This window comes from Piliocolobus tephrosceles, chromosome 8, assembly GCF_002776525.5.
Source record: "Piliocolobus tephrosceles isolate RC106 chromosome 8, ASM277652v3, whole genome shotgun sequence".
NCBI lineage: Eukaryota > Metazoa > Chordata > Mammalia > Primates > Cercopithecidae > Piliocolobus > Piliocolobus tephrosceles.
The window spans coordinates 34,213,107-34,233,948 of NC_045441.1; the positions used below are offsets into that span (position 1 = coordinate 34,213,107).

General features: G+C 50.4%; 1 protein-coding gene across 1 annotated transcript in view; it reads left to right on the plus strand.

Moving 5' to 3' along the window:
- Nucleotides 1-16,719, plus strand: part of ADCY1 (adenylate cyclase 1) — a 138,335-nt gene extending 121,616 nt beyond the window's left edge. The window contains exons 15-20 of the mRNA XM_023226479.1: nucleotides 715-831; nucleotides 938-1,084; nucleotides 1,804-1,902; nucleotides 6,124-6,238; nucleotides 8,307-8,431; nucleotides 10,806-16,719. Of these exons, the coding sequence (XP_023082247.1) occupies nucleotides 715-831; nucleotides 938-1,084; nucleotides 1,804-1,902; nucleotides 6,124-6,238; nucleotides 8,307-8,431; nucleotides 10,806-11,108 (906 nt within the window). The 3' untranslated portion in view covers nucleotides 11,109-16,719. The remainder of the gene's footprint in view (nucleotides 1-714; nucleotides 832-937; nucleotides 1,085-1,803; nucleotides 1,903-6,123; nucleotides 6,239-8,306; nucleotides 8,432-10,805) is intronic.
- Nucleotides 16,720-20,842: the final 4,123 nt, after the last annotated feature.

Here is a 20,842-nt window from a genome sequence, read left to right on the forward strand (position 1 = left end):
GGGGCCTTTGTTGACGGCTCAATCAGTCTCTGCAGGGTCCTACAGCTAGCAGTAAGTGGGCTGGGACTCACCTGCTCCTGCCATCTATCTGCTTTGCCATGTCCCCACGGTGGGACCCTTTGGGTCTTTACTCCTTGCCCCAGGGGGCTGGAAGTCAGCGCTCAGATGAGCTCATTGGCCCTGGATCTGCCCCTGCCCCGCGTTCCTGCAGGGTTCTACTTGTCTCAGTGCCCAGAGGGATGTGGGCTCTAGTGAAGACCAGAGAGATTCCAGAGGGAACAGGAGCCTTAGGAAGGTGTCTGCCCCACCTGGGCATGAGGCATTCTAGGACAGGTGCCCTGCAGGACACATTGGGAGCTGCCTGGGGGCTGGTGGAGCCTGTGGATGGGCACGTGCCTGAGAAAGAGTTGCTGTAGCATCTGGTCCCTAGGAAGTAGCAGAGGGCAGGGCAGACCCTGGAAATGAGGTGAAGCCGTAGTTTGTCCTTTGGACAGTCTAGCAGATGAGGTGGTGACTTAGGCAGACATCTGCAGATCTTCCCGACCCAGTAACATGGATCTAGTCTTGAATCCAGTGGGCAGGAGGGACAGGAGCATGTGTGTAGACCATCAGCACACCTGGAGTCCAGTTTGGATGTTTAGAAAGAAGCGTGCGGTGGGGACAAGTGAAGGCAGCGTGACTGGATGGGACTAACGGAGGCTCGTGATGCCCCAGGCAGAGGAGGAGCGAGAGGACATGGAGAAGGTGAAGCTGGACAACAGGCGCATCCTCTTCAACCTCCTGCCAGCCCACGTCGCCCAGCACTTCCTCATGTCCAACCCTCGGAACATGGTGAGCACCCAGCCTGCACCTGGCCAGCACTAGCCCGGCACTACTCCCGCCATGCCCTCGGCGCTTGCCTGACTCACCCTTCCTGACCTATCCTTTGAACTTCCAGGACCTCTACTACCAGTCCTACTCCCAGGTGGGCGTCATGTTTGCCTCCATCCCCAACTTTAATGACTTCTACATCGAGCTGGATGGCAACAACATGGGGGTGGAGTGTCTGCGGCTTCTCAACGAGATCATTGCCGACTTTGACGAGGTGAGGCCCTGCATCGCCATCCTGACCCCACCTGGGTGTGCTGGTGCATCCTACTGACGAGTGACCAGGATACCCCTTCACCTAATTAAATCCTGTGTGTCTCACAATATGTCACATTCTTTGTAGCTGGAATGAGAGAAAGCAAATCCCGGGAAGAACAGGCATTCTGTCTCCTTCCAGACCAACTATCACAGGAGAGAGGGGGGTCTTGACCCTAGGATGGGGGACCAGGGCGACCAGGTGGGGCTGGGTGCTTGTCCTCCATGTGGTGAATGTCAGGGCTGGGACATCTACAGTGGCCAGGGCTAGGCAGCCTCATCTACAGATGGGCAGGCAGGTGGGTGCCTCCAGGCCCTTATCTACAGATGGACAGGCAGGCGGGCACCTCCAGGCCTTTGTCTACAGATGAGCAGGCAGGTGGGTGTCTCCAGGCCCCCGTCACAGCCAGCCAGGCACTGTGGCAGCCCCACCACCCCTTGTCACTGGACCCGATTCTCCTGGTGGCTGCGAGCTCACCTGTTGGGGACAGGAATGTGTCCTGTACCGTCCTTACCTCTTCTTGCCAGCGTAGTCCTAGAACTTGTCTGCCCAAAGCAAAGAAGACACATTGCTTTCCTGAATGTGTTCATTGGCTCTGCTGTTCCTCCTGGTGGCTGATGGCTGCAGCAACTTTTCTCAAATGTTATGTCATGTTTAACAGTTTTATGTTTTAAACAAAGCTCATGGAAAAAGACTTTTACAAGGACATAGAGAAGATCAAGACCATTGGGAGCACCTACATGGCTGCTGTGGGGCTAGCGCCTACCTCGGGGACCAAGGTGAGTACGGCTTGGGGCTGCCTGCTTGGGGACTGGGTCCCAGCCCTTCCCTAAACTGCTTTGGGACACTGGGTAGGTTCCACACTGGGGTTTGTTTGCCCTCTGTGTTGGATTATGGGAGCAGCTTGAGTGCTGTTTTTGTCTGTGGCTGGTTCTCCCCGTGGCTGGTTCTCTCCAGACACAATCTCCTAGGGAAAGTCAGCACAGAAGGCTGCTCACTGGAGCTTCCTCCAGCCCCAGCACTGCCCTGCTAGACACCTCCCCCAAGAACCCTCACACTGCCTCTGCTCCATTACCCTCCCCACCGGCCCACCTCCTCGGCAGCCCAGTCCCTCCCCCACCAGCCCCCACCTTCCTCCCTAGTTGCCCCCCTCTTCTTCTCCCATCAGCCCTGTACTCTCCTTTTCCACAGTAGAACTGTGAATAAATACAAATAATTATTCTGAATAGATCTAGATTTATTAAAGTTGAATCGATAATTAATAATCTTCTGAAACAGAAAGCACCAGATCCAGATGCATACACTGGTGAATTCTACCAAACATTTAAGGAAGAAATTACACCAGTTCTCTACAATCTCTTCCAGAAGACAGAAGCAGAAGGAACATTTTCTAACTCGTTCTGTAGGCCAGCATTACCTGCATACCAGACCCAGACAAAGACATTATAGAAAAAGAAAATTACAGACCAGTATTTCTCATGAATATAAATGTATAAGCCCCCAACAAATATTAGCACATTGAATTCAGTAATGAATGAAAAGAATTATATACTAAAACCACATTGGTTTTTCTCCAGATATATAAGGCTGTTTTAGTGTTCCAGAATGAATTTATATTCATCAAATCAACAGGATAAAGAAGAAAAATTATATAATCATATAAATTGATGCAGAACAATTATTTAAGTCTAACACCCACTCCTGGTTTTTTTTTTTTTTTTAAACTCTCAGTAAACTGGCAATAGAAGACAACTTCCTCAGTTTGATTTAAAAAAAATTTGCAAAATACCCACAGCTTAACATACCTAATGGAGAGAAACTAAATACTTTCTAAGATGAGAACATGGCGAGAATATCCTCTCTCACCATTTCTACTCAACGTTTTACTGAAAGGCAGTAAGACAAGAAAGAAAATTGAAGGCATACAGACTGGGAAGGAATCTGCTTGCAGATGACATGACTGTATACGTAGAAAATCCAAAAGAATTAATAACAACAATAACAGAAAAAAGCCCCTGGAACTGTAGCAGGACAAGCCACAGATAAAACCCCTCAGACACCGAGTTAAAGAAGGAAGGGGCTTTATTCAGCTGGGAGCTTTGGCAAGACTCACATCTCCAACAACCAAGCTCCCTGAGTGAGCAATTCATATCCCTTTTAAGGACTCAAAACTCTAAGGGGGTCCGCCTGAGAGGGTTGCGATCGATTGAGCAAGCAGGGGGTACGTGACTGGGGGCTGCATGCACTAGTAATTAGAACGGAACAGAACAGGCCAGGGATTTTGATCGTGCTTTTCTATACAATGTCTGTAATCTATAGATAACATTACCGATTAGATCAGGGGTCGATCTTTAACTACTAGGCCAAGGGAGTGGCGCCGGGCTGTCTGCTTGTGGATTTTATTCCTGCCTTTTAGTTTTTACTTCTTTCTTTGGAGGCAGAAATTGGGCATGAGACAATATGAGGGGTGGTCTCCTCCCTTGGAACTAAGAAGCAATTATAGTAAGGTTCCAGGATATAAAGTTAATATATAAAAGTTCATCATTTCTCTATATGCCAGCAATGAACAATTGGAATTTGTAGTTACAAACAAAATGCCATTTATATTAGTAGAAATACTAGGTATAACTCTAACAAACTATGTACAAGATCTATATGAGCAAAACTGTAAAATTCTGATGGAAGAAATGAAAGATCTAAGTAACTGGGGAATCACTGTTCCTGCATAGGAAGAGACAGTATTGTTAAGATGGCAGTTCTTCCCAGTTTGATTTGTAGATTTAACACAAGTCCAATCAGAACTCCACCATGATATTTTGTGACGTTGACAAAATGATCCCAAGTTTATATGGAAAGTAAAAAGATGCTGAATAGTCAACACAATATTGAAGCGGAGGAACAAAGCTGGAGGACTGACACTACCCAACTTCAAGACTTAAAAAGCTATAGTAATCAAGACAGTATGGTATTGGCAAAAGAACAGGCAAATAGATCAGTGCAACAGACTAGGGAGCCCAGAAATAGACCCATAGAAATATAGTCAGCTGGTTTTTGACAAAGGAGCAGAGGCAATACCGTGGAGAAAAGAGAGTCTTTTCAACAAACAGTGCTGAAACAACTGGACATACACATGCAAAAAAAAAAAAAAAAAAAAAGATATATATAGATAGATGCAGACTTTACACCCCTCACAAAAATTAGCTCAAAATCGATAATAAACCTAAATGTAAAATGCAAAACTACAAAACTTTTAGAAGATAACATAGGAGAAAAATCTAGATGACCTTCAGTTTGGCAATGACTTTTTAAATACAACACCAAAAGCATGATTCATGAGAGAAAAAATTGGTAAGTTGGACTTCACGAAAATTAAAAACTCCTACTCTATGAAAAATATTAAGAGAATGAAAAATCAAGTCACAGATTAGGAGAAAATCTTTGCAAACCGCCTATCTGATAAAGGACTTGTATCTATAGTACACAAAGAGCCATTACAATTCAACAAGAGAGAAAAAAAAAACAACAGTTAAAAAGTCGGCAAACAATTCAAACAGGCACCTCACCAAAAGAAATACAGATGACAGGCATATGAAAGGATGCTCAGCATCATATGCTTTTAGGGATTTGCAAATGAAAACAACAATAAAATACCACTAGCTACCTGTTAGAAGGGCTGAAATCCAAAACACTGACAAGACAAATGCCGGTGGGGATGTGGAGCAACAGAAATTCTCCTTCCTGGCTGGCGGGAATGCAATATAGGGCAGCCCCTGCGGGAGAGAGTTGGATGGTTTCTCACAAAGTTAGACATAATGTTACCATGTGATCCAGCAATTGCACTTTTGGTATATATCCAAATGAAATGAGAACTTATGTCCATGAGTATTCATAACAGTTTTATTCATAATAAAAACTGGAAGCAAACTAGGTATCCTTCAGTAGGTGAATGGATAAAGAAATTCTGGTATATCCATAAGGTAGAATATTATTAAGTGAGAAGAAATGACCTATTAAGTTATGAAAAGACATGGAGAAACCTTAAATACACTTGGCTACTTAAAATAAATCAGTCTGAAAGGTTACATACGGTATGATTCCAGCTATATGAAATTCTGGAAAAGGCAAAACGGTAGAGACAGTAAAAGGATTAGTGGTTGCTGGGGTCATGGGAGAGGTGGAATGAGCAGACAGCAGAGAGAATTTTCAGGGCAGTGAAACTGTTGTGTGTAATACTGTCATAGCGGATACATGTCATGCATTTAGAATGCATAGAATGGACAATACCAAGAGTGAACCCTAGTTAAATTATGTACTTTGGTTAATAATAATATATCAATATTGGTTCATCAGTTGTAACAAATGTGTCACACTTAACGTAAGATGTTAACAACAGGGGAAACTGGGGAGAAGGGATATATGACAATTCTGTATAATCTGCTCAACTTACCTATAAACCTAAAATTGCCCTAAAAGTAAAGTCTGTTAATTTTTAAAAAGCATTCGTTTCCTGATTGTGAAGACTAATAAAATTCCCTTTAAAAATAAAAATTAGAGACTTTACAACTGTTACTGTTTCACAAGAGAAAGGACCTTGTCACACATGTACATGAGGATATAGCCTCAATCTCAAGGAAGGAAGTTGTCTACTCCCTGGCATGCGTCTCTGTCCTTGTTTTGCTCATTTGCAATGGGCATTAGCAACACTGTCCAAGCAGGAGTTTGAGCGCCTGGCCTCTCACTCAAAAGGGCTGTCCCACCCCATTCCTGCAGGCAGCCTTGGGTGGGCCCTGTCTCTGCCCCTCAGGAGCTGGGGCTTGGCCAATACCTTGCCTCTTCCTTAGTTTCCTACCTGTAGAATGGAATGATAAATGTGCCCATAACCAGGTACCCAGAATGCCTGCCCCTGAGAGTGCGGCTGTTGTTGGCCATTGCAGGTTGGTCCCTGGCTCCCTCTTGCCTAGCGCCCCTCAGATGTAATGACCCTGTCTGTTTGTATCTAGGCTAAGAAGTCCATCTCCTCCCACCTGAGCACGCTGGCAGACTTTGCCATTGAGATGTTTGACGTTCTGGATGAAATCAACTACCAATCTTACAACGACTTTGTCCTCCGAGTTGGTACGTGACTCTAAACCTATCCTGTCCATCCATGTGGAACACCTTCCTATACCCACGTAGGGGCGGGATCAGCTGACGAGGTGCCCTGGTCTTACAGGAAGGAGGGTGGTGCTGCCTAGGAGGGCATGGGGACCTGTGTACGGAGTTGCCCCTGGAAGCTGCTGGTGGAAGTGGAGATGCTTCAGAAAGTAACTTAGGACTTTGAAGATTCATTGTCTAGCTCAGGAAACACATTAGAAATCTTGATTGTCCTGGAGACGTTCAGATGCTCCTCCAAGTCCACACTTAGCTGAAGTAAAATGCCCCTTTCCCTGTTCACCAGCCATGGCTACGTAGTTGAGGCCACATGGGCTGTCCAGAAACAGGCCTTGACGGGAGCCCCACTGCGTGGACTCCGGCCGCCCTGTGTCTTCTCCGGGCTCCTTCCCTTACCTGTGTCATGAGGAGGAAAAACCACTGGATGCCCCAGTTCCTTTCTAGCTTTTATAAAACTGTGATTTGTTGTTATTTTTTAATCATAAATTCACTTTTTCTTGAGATGTTGACAGTTTACCAGAAAAATTCTACTAGTCCAGGATACAGTTAAACTAGAGGTTCATGGTTGTTTTAGAATTCAAACATCCAGTAGCCTTAAAAACAAACCTTGGAGCTACGTGTGAGTGTGAAGGGTGGTGGGTGATCCACTTAGAGCACGTGGAGTTCTGATGTCCTGAAAAGCAAGCTCGGCTTCAGGCATGGTGTCTGACCGGAGAGCACGGGCAGAGTGAGCCGGCTGGGCCCTGAGCTCTGGTCAGCAGAGCTACTGATGTACCTGGAAATCGATCTGCTGGTGAATCAGGGAAATTCTGCTCCTCACTTTCCAATGACAGGACCGGCTGGTAAGCCCGGCCCTGCACCTCAGTGTCTGGTCATGCAGTGAGGCTGGACAAGGATCTCTCGGGGCCCTTCTGCCCATCAGGCTGGTGCTAGCCTAGTGTTCTTTATGTGGGTGGGGCGTCTGGGGTTAGCAGAGGGTGCTCGCCAACTCCCACCAGCTCCAGCCATCTGGGAAATGGCCCTTTGGGGTTCTTCTCTGAGTTTCCCATGCCCACCTTCCCCAGCTGACCCCACTGTGCCTGCCCCCTGCTCTCATGCTCCTCCATGTCATGCCAGCTCCCCACTGCCCAGAACGTCAGAGGAATTTTCTAGGACAAGCTCAGAAAAATTAGTCCACAAATACAGAAGGGGAAGATAGGAAGTGGCTTCGGTCAAGGCCAGAAAGCCCCAGTTGCAGGAGGTGGCTGCCAGCAGGCTGTAACAGGAGAGCTGACAGCAAGCTTGGTCCCTCTCTGTCCTGCTGAGCATGGGCCGGGTGTCACAGCCTGGTATGTGCCCTACTTACAGGGGAGGAAGACCAGGCTCAGAGAGGGTAAATGCTTTGTAGGAAGTTGCACAAGGAGTGACTCAAGTTCGGGTGTGCCTGGGTTGTTGCAATGCTGTCCAACTGGTCTGCAGCTGTCCAGAGGCCAGTTGGACACTGAGCTACAAAAAGAGAAGGTACTCCCTCTCCTCCCTTCAGAGCATTCTGCACCATCTTGCATAGTTCTGGGGCACGTACTCTAAAATAGCCATAAGGTCACATTCCGAGAACAGGTCCGGAGCCGCTATTTTTCTGCAAGAGAGGGTGCAGGATGCAGTCAGGGATACACCCTGTAATCCCAGATGCTGAAAGGTCACGCTTCTGAGTGGCTCCCCTGGCAGGGCTCAGCACAGAGGCTGCTATTCCAGGAAAGGGGACTTTTCTTCAGGATCAGGACTCGTTTTGAACAGCCAGTGCTGTTCCCCAGTGCAGTGGACAGTGTTGTGAGGGGATCCTGCCCAGGGGAGCCTGTGCAGCAGGGCAGCTGCCTCTCTGTTGTGCTGTATGTGATGCTTCAGGAAGGAGCCTGGTGCTAGGTGACCCCAGGAAACAAAGCCCTGAAAGGAGCAACCTTTTCTCCACCAGGAGCAGCATCAGGTGCATTTGGTGGCCCTGGTGGGGTGAGTCACACTTTTCCCACTGACAGGTCATGCGCTGGCTGTTTTCTAGGCATCAATGTTGGCCCCGTGGTGGCTGGAGTGATTGGCGCTCGCAGGCCCCAGTACGACATCTGGGGAAACACAGTCAACGTGGCCAGTCGGATGGACAGCACAGGGGTCCAGGGCAGAATCCAGGTCAGTTCACCCAGAAACCCCCAAGACATGGGTGCCCATTCTTCAGGTGAGGAAACTGAGGCACAGAGGGCCAGGATTGAATCCCCAGTCTGCAGCCTGTACGTGGCAGGGCGGAAAGAGCTGACTATTTCGGTCTGTCTGCTCTGGAGGGCATCCTGGCCCGGGCATCTTGATTTTGCTGTTTGGTTTGTCATTTAGTCTTGGGGGCTGGCTCCTGAGTGACCAGGTGCAGCAGTGGGAGCACTGAGTCACTGGGTCCCACTTCTGGTCCCAGCAGATTGGCGGCTCTCATTCATGCTGCACATCCCAGGACTCCAGCCTCCACCGGCTGTCATAGGAAGGAAGGGCTTTCTTGTGTGTTTGAAGGGAGGGTGCTATGCCTGTCCACCTTATCTGAGGAACTTGTGGGCAGCTCAGGTGGGCTGACACCCTCTAAAAGCCATGGAAAGGTTTAGAAGGCAGCAGCCTCTGCTTTTCCTCTGTGTGGAGGAGTGTGATTCGGCTTCTGGGATTTCCCTTAGAACAAATTTGAAACTTGATTTGGTCTTGATGACCACCAGAATGAAGCCCTTACAAGTAAGATGGAGCCTGTGAAGGGCCACACGGCCCTGCAGCCACCCTCCCTGGGAACTGCAGGCCTCCAGAGGCCATGGAGGGAAGGCTTGGTCCCCAGGCGTGTGACAGCAGCTATTCACAGGGGCAGTTTAAGGGACAGATAGGCCAAAATATTCATGGAGCTTTCCTGTCCTGCTCAGAACATAGACGGGGCTTCCATGGAGCAGCGCTGCACTTCTGCATTCTCTTTTTCAAAATGTCTTTTATCACAGTAAGGTCAACATAGAATTTGTCATTTTTTTCTAGGTGTATGGTTGAGTCGCATTAAGTATATTTACATGGTTGTGCAGCCATTACCACCGTCCACCTCCAGAACTTTGTGCTGTATATATATATACACACACACACACGCACACACACACACACACATATATGGTTTTGTTGTTGTTGTTTTTTACCATGACTGTATCCTGCACTCTTCTGCAGGATTCCCCCAAAACCGGACTTGCCAGGGGAGAACTTCATGGTAGCCCCATCCTGCCCACCCCAGCCTGGCCCCTGCCCTGAACCAACATTGCATTTTTAAGTTTCTAAAATCAGATCTGAGCCTGCCACTGTCCTATCTTGCCCCTGCCTCACGCACAGAGTGTTCACTGGTGACCTCTGTCCAATCCCCTGCCAGGTGTCTCCTGGCTGCCCAGGATGTTACCCTTGCACTCACAGGACCTCTGTCCTGCCTCCCCTGCCACACTGACGGGGGCCACCCTCCCCAGCTCTGGGCGTTAGAAGGTGGGCTTGGCATGGATTGAGTTCTCTTAACGAAAGATGCCAGGGTTTGAATGGACTGTGTGTGGGAGAGTGAGGAGCAGCCAGGGAGACAGGGAGGAGAGGAAGTTCCAAGATCACACCTCCAACATAACGCAGAGATACCAGTCATGCCCTCTGTTCACAGGACTGATTGTATCTAGTAGAAACTATTTTCTCATCCTTTATCTTTTTCCTAACTTTGCGAAGCAGAAATTCTTTCAGCCTGTCGAGAAATGTCCCTGTTTTCTCTGGACAGTTTGCCCACTGCCCTCCGTATGCTGGTCCCTCCCTCCCCTGACTCAGGGTTGGAGAGGCAGCTGCGCCGGCGTCCTGTGAACTGTCTGGTTTGCACCCCCACTGACACCACGCTGCTGCCCGCAGCAGTGAGTTGGAAGTCAGGCTTTGCACTGGACTCTACTCTTTGCTGCCCCTTCCAGCTCAGGGGTGTACCTTCTGCCCCCTACATTCTGTATGCCCTACTTGTAAATGTCCCTGGCTGCTGAGGTGCCAAGAGCCCTGAACCCAGAGAGTCAGCCCTGCTCTTCTCTGGTCTGGCATCTGGAGCTGTGTCCCACACAGCCTCTGGCATGGAGTACACGGAGCCACCATGGAAGCTTACCTCCAGACCCTGGTGCCAGGTCCCTGCAAGCCCTGTCCACCTACCTGCGTGTCTGGGTGCTCCCTGGGCCACGCTTTCCGGCTCATTGAACGTTGCCTCCTCCGATTGTCCAGGGAACAGGCAGTGAGACTCCCCTGGGGCTGGTCCCTCAGACTCCTCTGAGTCTCCTGGGTTGTCTTTGCAGGGCAGTGTCTTTTTTTACATAGTGACCCAAGCGATTTCAGCAAGAGTAGGGGCCCTGGCTGCCAGGCTGAGCTGAGAAAGCCACATCCCCGTGCCAGGGTTGGGCAGTCAGGGTGGACAGCAACAGATGCAGGATGGAATGTTTTGGTCTCTTCCCAGAGGAGTCCCCCTCATTGCCCTGGAGTAATGCTCCCTTCTCTCCACCAACAGGTGACTGAGGAAGTCCACCGGCTGCTGAGAAGATGCCCCTACCACTTTGTGTGCCGAGGCAAAGTCAGTGTCAAGGGCAAAGGCGAGATGTTGACATACTTTCTAGAAGGCAGGACTGATGGAAACGGCTCCCAAATCAGGTCCCTGGGCTTGGATCGGAAAATGGGTCCATATGGGAGAGCTGGTCTTCAGGGCAGACGTGCCCCGGTGTGCCCCATGCCTGGCGTCTCAGTCAGGGCTGGGCTCCCTCCACACTCCCCAGGCCAGTATCTGTCTTCTGCAGCAGCTGGGAAGGAGGCTTAGTGGAGCCCACGTGGGCCTCTGGGGTGCACTTGGGGTGGGAATGCTCCGGGGACGACACAGGCCACGGTGGCTCCAACCAGGACCAGCCAGACCAGCAGAGCAGGGAGCCAGTGGCCAGGGTGGAGGAGGAGCATTGTCCAGGCGTGGCCTGTGGCCCGAGGACCAACCACCCAGCAGATGCAGCACAGCAGTTACTCGGTGAGGGGAGGACACCCGACTGCACACACTTGCAGGCCTCCCTGGAGAGGTGTCCACTCCATCCCTCCCTCTGTGGCGCAGGGAGCACTGTTTCTTTCCAGAAGGCCTGTTCAGGTTTGGCCAGGTCGGCATCAACGTCAGGACCTTCAGAGCATCCACCAGGGTTACAGCAAGAGCTGCTGAGTTGTGGCTGGCAGAGCGACCGAGGAGCTCTGCAAGAGTGTGCCCTGAGACAGCCCTGTCCAGCCCGCCTAGGTGGGACCTGACATACAGGCTGCTCCAGCCCTGGGCAGAGGCTTCAAGAGCCAGAGTGGGAAGTCAGGCCTCTCTGGGAAGGTCACAAGGCCTGGGGTTGTTCACACCACGGGCACAGTACAGAGCTGTCCACACTTGAACTGGGGACGGTTTGGGGAGAATTGAGAAGCTGCCTCTCACTGCATGGATAGTGGTGGCTGCTGACTTTCAAGCGTGGTTTTTTGCTAAGAGCCAGAGGCAGGTCTTCTGGAGTTCTCAGGGGGCCCTGTGACCCCCTCTCCACAACCATGGCCAACATCGGCTTCTTGCTGCACCTGTGCATTCTCCACCCCTCCACCAATGGCTTCCAGCTCCTAAAACACCTGGACATTCCCCATCCTGCACCGGCACTGTGTTTGTTCAGAGAAGACGAAGGATGTCATTTCTTCCTTTCCCTGTGGCGTCTTGGATCCTTTACATTTAGCAACAACAGTGTGAGGCTCCCCTTCTGTTGAATATGAGCAGCCCTCACACCCATGATGGAAGATGCTGTTTCTCCAGCAGAACCAACCCTCCAGGACGAAGTTTCAGAATTGGCTGATGTTTGTGAGTGCAGGTGTCCCTGTTGTAATTTGCAGGGAAATTGACTGCAGGTGATAGTGTTGACGTCTGACAGCCTCCTACATGCATGTCTAAATAGTCACAGTGAAGATGAAAATGAGGATGAGGGGGACAGGGGTCCAGGAGGGCCAGTGGGAAGGGACTATCCAGTGGCTTGTAGAAACCTTGGATCTCGATCACAGGGAGGAAGGTAGCTAGAAGTGGGAGGGAAGCTTCTGGGTAGGCGCCATAGTAGGGGAACATCTAAAGACCCACTGCTCTGAGGTGTGGTCGGAGAGGTTTCCGTGGACTACACATGAGGCTTGAGCCCTGCCTCTGCTCAAAGCCAGCAGGGTTGGGGGTCCCCCTCCTCACTGCTCCTCAACAGCTGTAACCCTTTCCTGAGGGCCCCGACTTTTCAGAATAGGAGCAGAGAGAAGCCGAGACTTCCTTCCCTGTGGTGTAGACCCGTGTGTGGGACCCGCTGCAGGCTGATCCCTGTCCGCACAGGTGGGTGATGTCCTTGGCTACCATCAGAGGCAGCCCCCTGCACAGGGAGGGCCTGACCCTGCCTCACCTGTGTGACTGTGTGGGGGCAGCAGGTGCCTGGGCCATAGCTGGGGGAGGCCAGACCCTGTGGGCTTTGCAGGGTGGCCAGTGCAGTGATGCCTGGCGCTTCCAGCTGAGACAGGAGTCCAGACAGAGGTGAGCAGGGTGGATGGCTTTAGGCAGGGGAGGTGGGTAGAGGCTGCATATAGGGGCCTCCATCTGCCTGTCCATAGGGTGTGGACTAGGTGTCTAGACAGGGTTGTAGGGAGTACTGTCCACCCTCCTTTCTCTCTGGTCAGGGCTGTGGCCTCTGTGATGGTGCAAGAGGCAGGATCGTCTCCAGACACCTTCTTGCAGAGTGATTTTGACCAATGCCTTTCCAGCACCTTCCCCTGGCTATGACAGGGAGCTCCCAGGCCAGGCCACATGACCCCACAGGTAGGCTGACCCCATGGCCCCACTGGAGATTTTGAGGGCAGAGCTCGGGCGCCTTTCACCTTCCTTGGGTGGTCCTCATGTTGCTGCCCACTCACGTTCCTGGTGTTCTGGCATCATCTTGTACCGCTGGGGGCTGGGCTCCTGTGAAGTCCTGGGGCAGAAGGAGGTGCTTGCAGGGCCTCTAGCTGCTATTGGGGCGTCCACAGGACCTTATGTTTATGTGGAATCTCCAGGCTGTCATCAAGGGCTCCTGCGGGCTCCTGAGCTCATCCTGAGGACCCAGGGTCCATCTGAGCCAGCTGTGGGCTGAGAACCTGGCTGGGGCACTGCTGTCAACCCCTCCTCCAGACCCTGCCTTGTCCCTGCTCCTGTGCTTTCCCCTCTTCAGGACAAATAGTTTGTCCTTATGGTCCCCTTTCCACTAGGATTTTCTCATCCTCATCTGTCCATCCCAGCCGGATTTGAAGCAGTCGGTTCAGACAGGAGCCACAGGCAGCCGGTGAGGGTGTAGTGCGGTGGTGGTGACTGTGGCCACCCTGGCTCCCCGGCTCATCGTGCTGCTGTCCTTGACCCACGAGCTATTGAGAAGGGCGCAGAGCCCCTGGCCAGCCAATCCTGTTGCCCCCTGTGCCGCTGCCCACCTTTGGCCATCCAGGTGGTGGGTAGACAGAGGAGTGAACCCCAAGGGTGTCCATGCCCCAGTTCTAAGCCCTGGGGCCGGGTGCTGTCACACAGCAAAGGGGACTTTGCAGGTGGAATTACAGTCAGGGATCTAAGGATGGGAGGGGAACTTGGATTATCCGGGTGGGCTCAGTGGCCCCTTGGAATGGCTGAGGGAGACAGGAGAGCCAGGAAGGATTCGAAGTGTCACAGAGATGGTGCCATTATTGCTGGCTTGAAGACAAGGGGCCAGGAGCCAACACCAGAGGCTACTCGACAACCCCAGCCCCAGTCAGCGAGGAAGCCGGGTGTCGCTCACACAACCAGAAGGAGCTGAGTTTGGCAACAACCCAAGTGAGCCTGAAGCAGATTCGCCCCAGGGCCTCCAGGCGTGAGTGGAGCCCAGTCCAGCGACACCTTGGTTTGGCCTGTGAGACTGAGAAGAGAGCCGGCCACACTGTGCCGTGCCTGGGGTCCACAGAGCTGGGAGGTCACACATGTACATCCTGGAAGCTGCCCAAGATGTGGCCACTTGGAGGGCAGCAAGAGGAAGCTGTCGCGGGGACCATGCTCCCTTCTCCGGGCTCACGACTGTTCTGGAAAGGACCCCATGGCAGGCTTGGCAAGGTCTCCACTTCAGGGGCAAACATCTCCATCATCAGCAACTTCAAACCCCAGCCACTTCCTGGGAGTTCAGGAACTGGGTTTAGCCATAATGTTCCTTGGGGTTTGGTGAAAAACAACTTCCTTTTTATTCGTGAGAAAACTGTATTATATTGCCTTATTTATTTTTAATCATGTACAATATTCATGTACAAATGTTAGAGCCATTTGGGTAGGATTCTCTCTAAATTATTTATTGAAGAGGCTTTGTAAATAGTGCACCAGTTACAGGTGCTGCCTGTTTACTCGTACCAAAAATGAAGACAAGCCCCACACCCACCTCAGCCCCTGCTTGGCCATGCTGTGGCCCTTTGGAAACGACCCCGTGTGCTCCCCTTGCAACCCTTGCATGCCTTTCATGCCTGACGCCGTAGAGTAGAACACAGCCCCGGAATGCTTCCAGTCACTTGCAGGGACCATGCCGGCCCGGGTGGTCCACACCTGCGGGGTGTCTGTATCCTGCAGGAGGACGCCCCCACAGACCCAGCAACCCAAGTTGGCAGCCCGTGTTTCTCAGACTTTAAAGCCACCAGGGCTTCTGGAACACCTGTCATAGAAGCAATAACTTTATACTGTAGAGATGAGTCTGGTCTAAAGCAGATTGGTAATTTAGAGATAAACCACGCATGCAAGTTTGCCCCTTTCTCTGGCTTGGGGTGGTGGGAGGCGGGGAGCTGCCACTCCCAAAGCCCCCATCCCTTCCCGAAGACCCAGCTCTGAAACCTCAGTTCTTGTGGGTTGGGCTGCCCAGACTGGTCAGAGCTCAGCACCCCAGGTCTGGTGAGCAGACAGAGCCGGCATTAAACCCCGGTCAGGTCATTGTCACCACACCCTTGCATGGATGAGGAAGGAAGGAGGCAAAGGCACCCACTCCAAGATCTGTTCCAATTGATGAGTCTCAGTACTGGCCTCACACTGACCAACGGTGGTACGCTGCAGTTGGTTGGTGCAGAGTCTAAAGGATAACATATCAAGGCTTACCTGTGATAGGCCATTTTAAGGAAATGGTGGCACTCTGAAGGCTGTCCCCATTCACCTTCCACAACACTGGTACCATCCTGGTAGAAGAGCCCTCTGAACAGGACACCTGTTCAGGCCTGGGGTCCCCATGCTAGGCTTACCTGCGTGTGAGAAGGTCAAACTGGGTGGTTCAGGCCTTCAAATTGAGCTTGGGGGTGACCAAGAGAGGGGTCTTAATTCGAGGAGCTCACATACCCCAAATAACCATCGGTGCACAAATCATTCCATGCTCTTTGGTACCAGGCAGGAGATGCTGCAGGCAGGTGCCCATAGTTGGCGAAAGTGGGCAGTAGGGGAAATGGAGTAGCTTCGACTTTTCTCAGTCCCGGCCCTCACTGCAGCCATCAAGTCAAGCTGAGCTAGTTGGGTTGAGACCAGCGTCCCGGCTGGACTGAGCCTGTGGGGAGGAGCTGGAGCCAAGGAGCCCCCTTGGGTGGGGGCATCAGGAGCAGGGGCAGGGCCTGAGGACTGCTCCCTTGGCATGGAGGGCAGGCCGGGATGGAGCCCCGGGTAGACTTTGAAGAAGGCTCAGTGGGCTCAGCAGAAGGAAGGCTCTTCTCATAGTTGTGGTTTTCTACAGATGGATTTGGGTGATCTGAGTGTGGTCAGGCCCTGCCATCGGGGAATGAATGCCACACAGGGGATTCATCTGTAAGCTGCAGTGTCTGATTCTGTGTGAACTTTCAGCTAGGAGTTGAAGGGCAGGCCCCGCCCTTGGGAGAGAGCACGGGCGTGGGCTCCTGGATGCAGGGCTCCCGGGGCTGTGAAGGCAGAGGGGTCCCTGGAGGCAGACAGGGCGGGCTGGGGGCCAGCAGCAGGGGGCAGAGCCCCAGCCAGGGCGGCTGCTTCCTGCACGTGGACATTCTTCCCACACAGGGCCAAGTGCCCATGAGCACAGCCCCAGACAGACATACGGTGGGGGGCTTGGAGCCCTCTGCTCACCCAGGGGTGCCCTGGAGCACACACTGGAACGTGTTCTAGGGGCTTCCTGCCTTATCCTTCTGTTTGTTCATACACTTAGTGAAAGCAGATCCTGTACTAGGATGTGAGGATATCTGTCACCTCCGTGGTCCATTCCATAAACACCAGATTGAATTTCAGGTGCCACACGTTTTGGGGCTAGACTTCCCTAAACAACATGCCATTGTGAAATGATGCATATATTTGTATTTTTAAATTTCCCTGAAAATTTAATCTATTCTGTTCACTACCTTAAAAAATAGATACTCCACTAGAGGCCGTGCTTAATGTGTGTGCCTGCATTACGTGTGTTAACACGTGTTTCTGTCGTGTGTGTCTTGCACATCTGTGTGTTGCATAGCATAAGCCAAATGAAAATTAATCATTTGTTCATGGGATTCGTATGAGGAACAAAATTAAATTTGAATACATCAGATAAAACTGCCGCACAGGGCATTTGGGGAAACCATCCCGAGTGCCCTGATGTGATTTCCCTCAGAAAATCCTTGTTATTAGAGGAGAAGGTCTGGGCAGGGGCAGCAGCATCTCAGACATCAAGTCAACTTTATCATCTCCTACATCAGCACTGAAGTCCAGGGGCATTGAGGCACTAACTAGGTTCCATTTTCTTTGGTTTTGTTGGTTATTTTTTTCTTTTAGGTTATCGGCGTGCACAGAGGCTATAGAGAGAGCCTCAGGGTGGTGTCGGCTGCAGGAATTCGGCCCTTCGGCTCCCCTCCAGTTACTGGGAGCCAATTTGGAGGCCAGGCCTTCCCAGCTGAGTGAGTGTCTGTCAGCTTCCGTCTCTCTCAGTTGTTGCAGTGGAAGATCAATAGACAGGTGGCCTTCTTGGGTTGTGCTTCACAATGGACTGGGAAAAACATCTTTGAAATCAGAAAATCAGGCTGGGCGCAGTGACACATGCCTGTAATCCCAGCACTTTGGGAGGCCGAGGCAGGTGGATCATTGAGGTCAGGAGTTCAAGATCAGCCTGATCAACATGGTGAAACCCTGTCTCTACTAAAAAATTAAAAAAAGATTAACCAGGCATGTTGGCGGGAGCCTGTAGTCCCAGCTACACAGGAGGCTAAGGTGGGAGAATCGCTCGAACCTGGGAGGCGGAAGTTGCAGTGAGCCGAGATTGCGCCATTGCACTCCAACCTGGGCGACAGAGCAAGACTCTGTCTCAAGAAAGAAAGAGAGAAAGAGAGAGAGGAGAGAGAGAGAGAGAGAGAGAGAAAGAAAGAAAGAAGAAGAAAGGAAGAAAGGGAAAGAAAGAAAGAGAAAAGGAAGGAAGGAAGAGAAAGAAAAGAGAAAGAAGGGAGGGAGGGAGAAGAAAAAGAGAGAAAAGAAAGAAAGAAAAGAAAAGAAAAAAGAAAATCAGAAAATCAACCACAGTGGCAGCTGTGTCTTTTGTACCTGACGGGTCACTCATTTTAGGTACAACTCCTTCATTCTTTGTGAAATTAGTGAATTTCCTTCTACCCGTCACTAGATTCAATATGTTCTATTAATACACCAATAACCACAGGGGAGGGGCACTCATCACTCTCCCGCCTGGTTATCACAGTCTCCGTGGGCCTTTTGCTGTGACCACAAATAAAGGAAACACTCATCATTAGTATCTAAGTCGGGCTTTACAGTAACTGCACCTTCTGTGTGCTTCACCTCACTCTCCACTTCAAATAGCCCATGAAGGGAGGTATTATTATACTCTTTATGTTGACAGTGAAGAATCTGAGGCCCAGAGAGGTTAGGGACTTGAGTAAAGTCACACAGCCCTGAGAGTCAGGACCAGGGTTCCATTCCTGCTCTATCCAGTTCCAAGCCCTTGTGTTTTCCATTATGTTTAGTGCCTCTTTGCTAACAGCAACATCTGCAAAATTTGTGTTGGTTTTGATGGAGAACTCTAGCTCATCCACATGCAAGTGCCCAAGTGGTGGAGGGGCGATCTCAGCAGGTGGGTTCTGAATGCAGCCAAGGCTGTCCCCCTGATGGGTGAGAGTTGCTGCAGCTGCCCACCCTCAGAGCAGGTGCCCAAGTCCTCACTGGCACTGGCAGGCCTTGCCTCACATTGCTAAATTAAAGCAATGCAATTCATTTTGAGTAAAAGAAATTCCTCCTTCTTTGACAACTGATCTCCAGCAAGGAAATAAAAATCCCTACTTTGTTATATCAAACTATATTCTAAAACTATATTTGAGCGAAACCTGTCATTGTGTCTAATTTCACATACACAGGATCTCCTGAAACAAGGAGAGCTGTTGCCATCTTTTTCTGTAAGGTCTCTCCGACATCAAATGGGAAGAAATGGTGGCACCTCCAGACACCCTGAAACTACACACCATTTCTTCCCTGCTCAGTTCTGTGAGCTATGGGAAGGCCCTTGGTTGGATTTGCTACTTCTACTTTCGTCTTCCTCTGCTGTAGGCCATTTAATGTTATTGTCATATGCTACTGGTGACAGTAGGTATAGGTGGGTCTGGGTGCCTTCCCAGGGATTAGAGGATGTTCAAAGGGTCGATTTCAGCGGGAGTGTTCAGAAGGCAAGAGAGGGCTTCTGATGGATGGTGAGAGATTTGACAACCACCAGAGCACATGTGCTCTGACCCTCTCCTGGGCATTGGTTCCTGCTAGTACCGGGCGGTTCAGACCTTCAGATAGGTTGCTTTCAAAAGAGCTTTCAGACACTTATTGAGAATTAATGTTTAAACAGAGATAATAGCCTAGACGAACTCCCGAGAGATCTATCAAATCTTGTGGGCTGAATAAATATCTCATGCAGGACTGTGCAACAGTAGCCCAGAGAACCCTGCCTGTGGGCATCCACCTCCCAGGTGAGCGCAGTGGGAAGCTGGCAGCCAGAACTTGTTTCTCACCTCCCACCAGCAACCCCCCCACCCAACTCTGGGCCCCAGGCACATGAAGCACAAGTCTCAGGGGACCATTCCCACACTGGGGGATCCTGAGGGAGCCCATCGCCGCCTCTTGCATACAACTGTCCACTAGGAGGCACACGCCCAGTGTGGGAGAGATGTATGGTCTTGCCTTCCACCTGTAAAAACTACACATATGCAAGCCATTTGCACTCTGGAACTGCATGCCGTGAAAACTCCTAATGGTGTGGAACTTCTTAGTTTGAATTTGAAATCACACCGCATGCACAAAGGGACAGGCCCAGGCCCGACCTCAGGTCATCCTCCCACTGGCTGCAGAGCATCCCGGGGAGCCATGGCGAGGCCCGTGGAGCCTGAGCTTTGTGTAGCTCGTGCACTTATTATGCACCACCTCCCTTCAGTCATCACTCGTCTTCCTCCGCCATCTTCATTTATACTGATTGCACACCCCCCGCTCAAACAACAATGTCCTTATTCTGACCATCTCGTAGTGGTAGATTCCATTCCTATTTAAGGTAAGCCCAAAGCCCACTTTTGGATTTTGTCGACTGTGTGAGAGAAGTTGTGTAAGCGCCTGCGTCCTTCTGGGTTTGGCCGGATAGGGTTGTGTCCCTCTATGGAATGGAGAGTGATGGGGGCAAGGGTGTCATTTTCTCGCACAATACAACTCACTGAGGATGCTTCTGTAGAAGTGAGAAACACGATGACCACATCCAGAATTACAATAACTCACTCTCACTGGGTAACTTCTCATGATAGATTTGTATGATCAATACGGGTCTATTTTTATGTCAACTGAACACTGTAGAGTACCTTCCAGTCTTTTTCAAGATTGTTAAATTGAGACAAGTAATTGAATAATTTGTCCTATTTTTATTTTAAAAAAGTGAATGGACTGAAATGTTAAATGTGAATGTACATTTCTTAATTGCAACTTTTCTACTGAGTGTTTGCACTATACTTTCTGGAATCTTATTTAACAAAAATAAAGGAAAAAAATTGCTTGACTAAACTCTGGCCATTTCAGTTGAAAAATAAATGGTTATGTGGATGTTTTGAAGACATTCCTGTGTGTTTCACATACCTTCTGGGGGAAGTTTTATTATTATTTAAAGTATTAAATACTATGTGACCTCACTTAGACTAAACCACACATGAACTGTTAATCCCCCCCATTACATACTATTCTTTTTTTTTTTTTTTTCTTTTTCTTTAGACAGTATCTGGCTCTGTTACCCAGGCTGGAGTGCAGGGGCGCAATCTCAGCTCACTACAACCTCCATGTCCCGGGTTCAAGCCATTCTCCTGCCTCAGCCTCGCAAGTAGCTGGGATTACAGGTGCATGCCACCACGCCAGGCTAATTTTTGTATGTTCAGTAGAGACAGGGTTTCACCATGTTGGCCAGGCTGGTCTCAAACTCCTGAGCTCAGGTGATCCACCTGCCTCAGTCTCCCAAAGTGCTGGGATTACAGCTGTGAGCCACCATGCCCAGCCCATTACATGCTATTCCTATC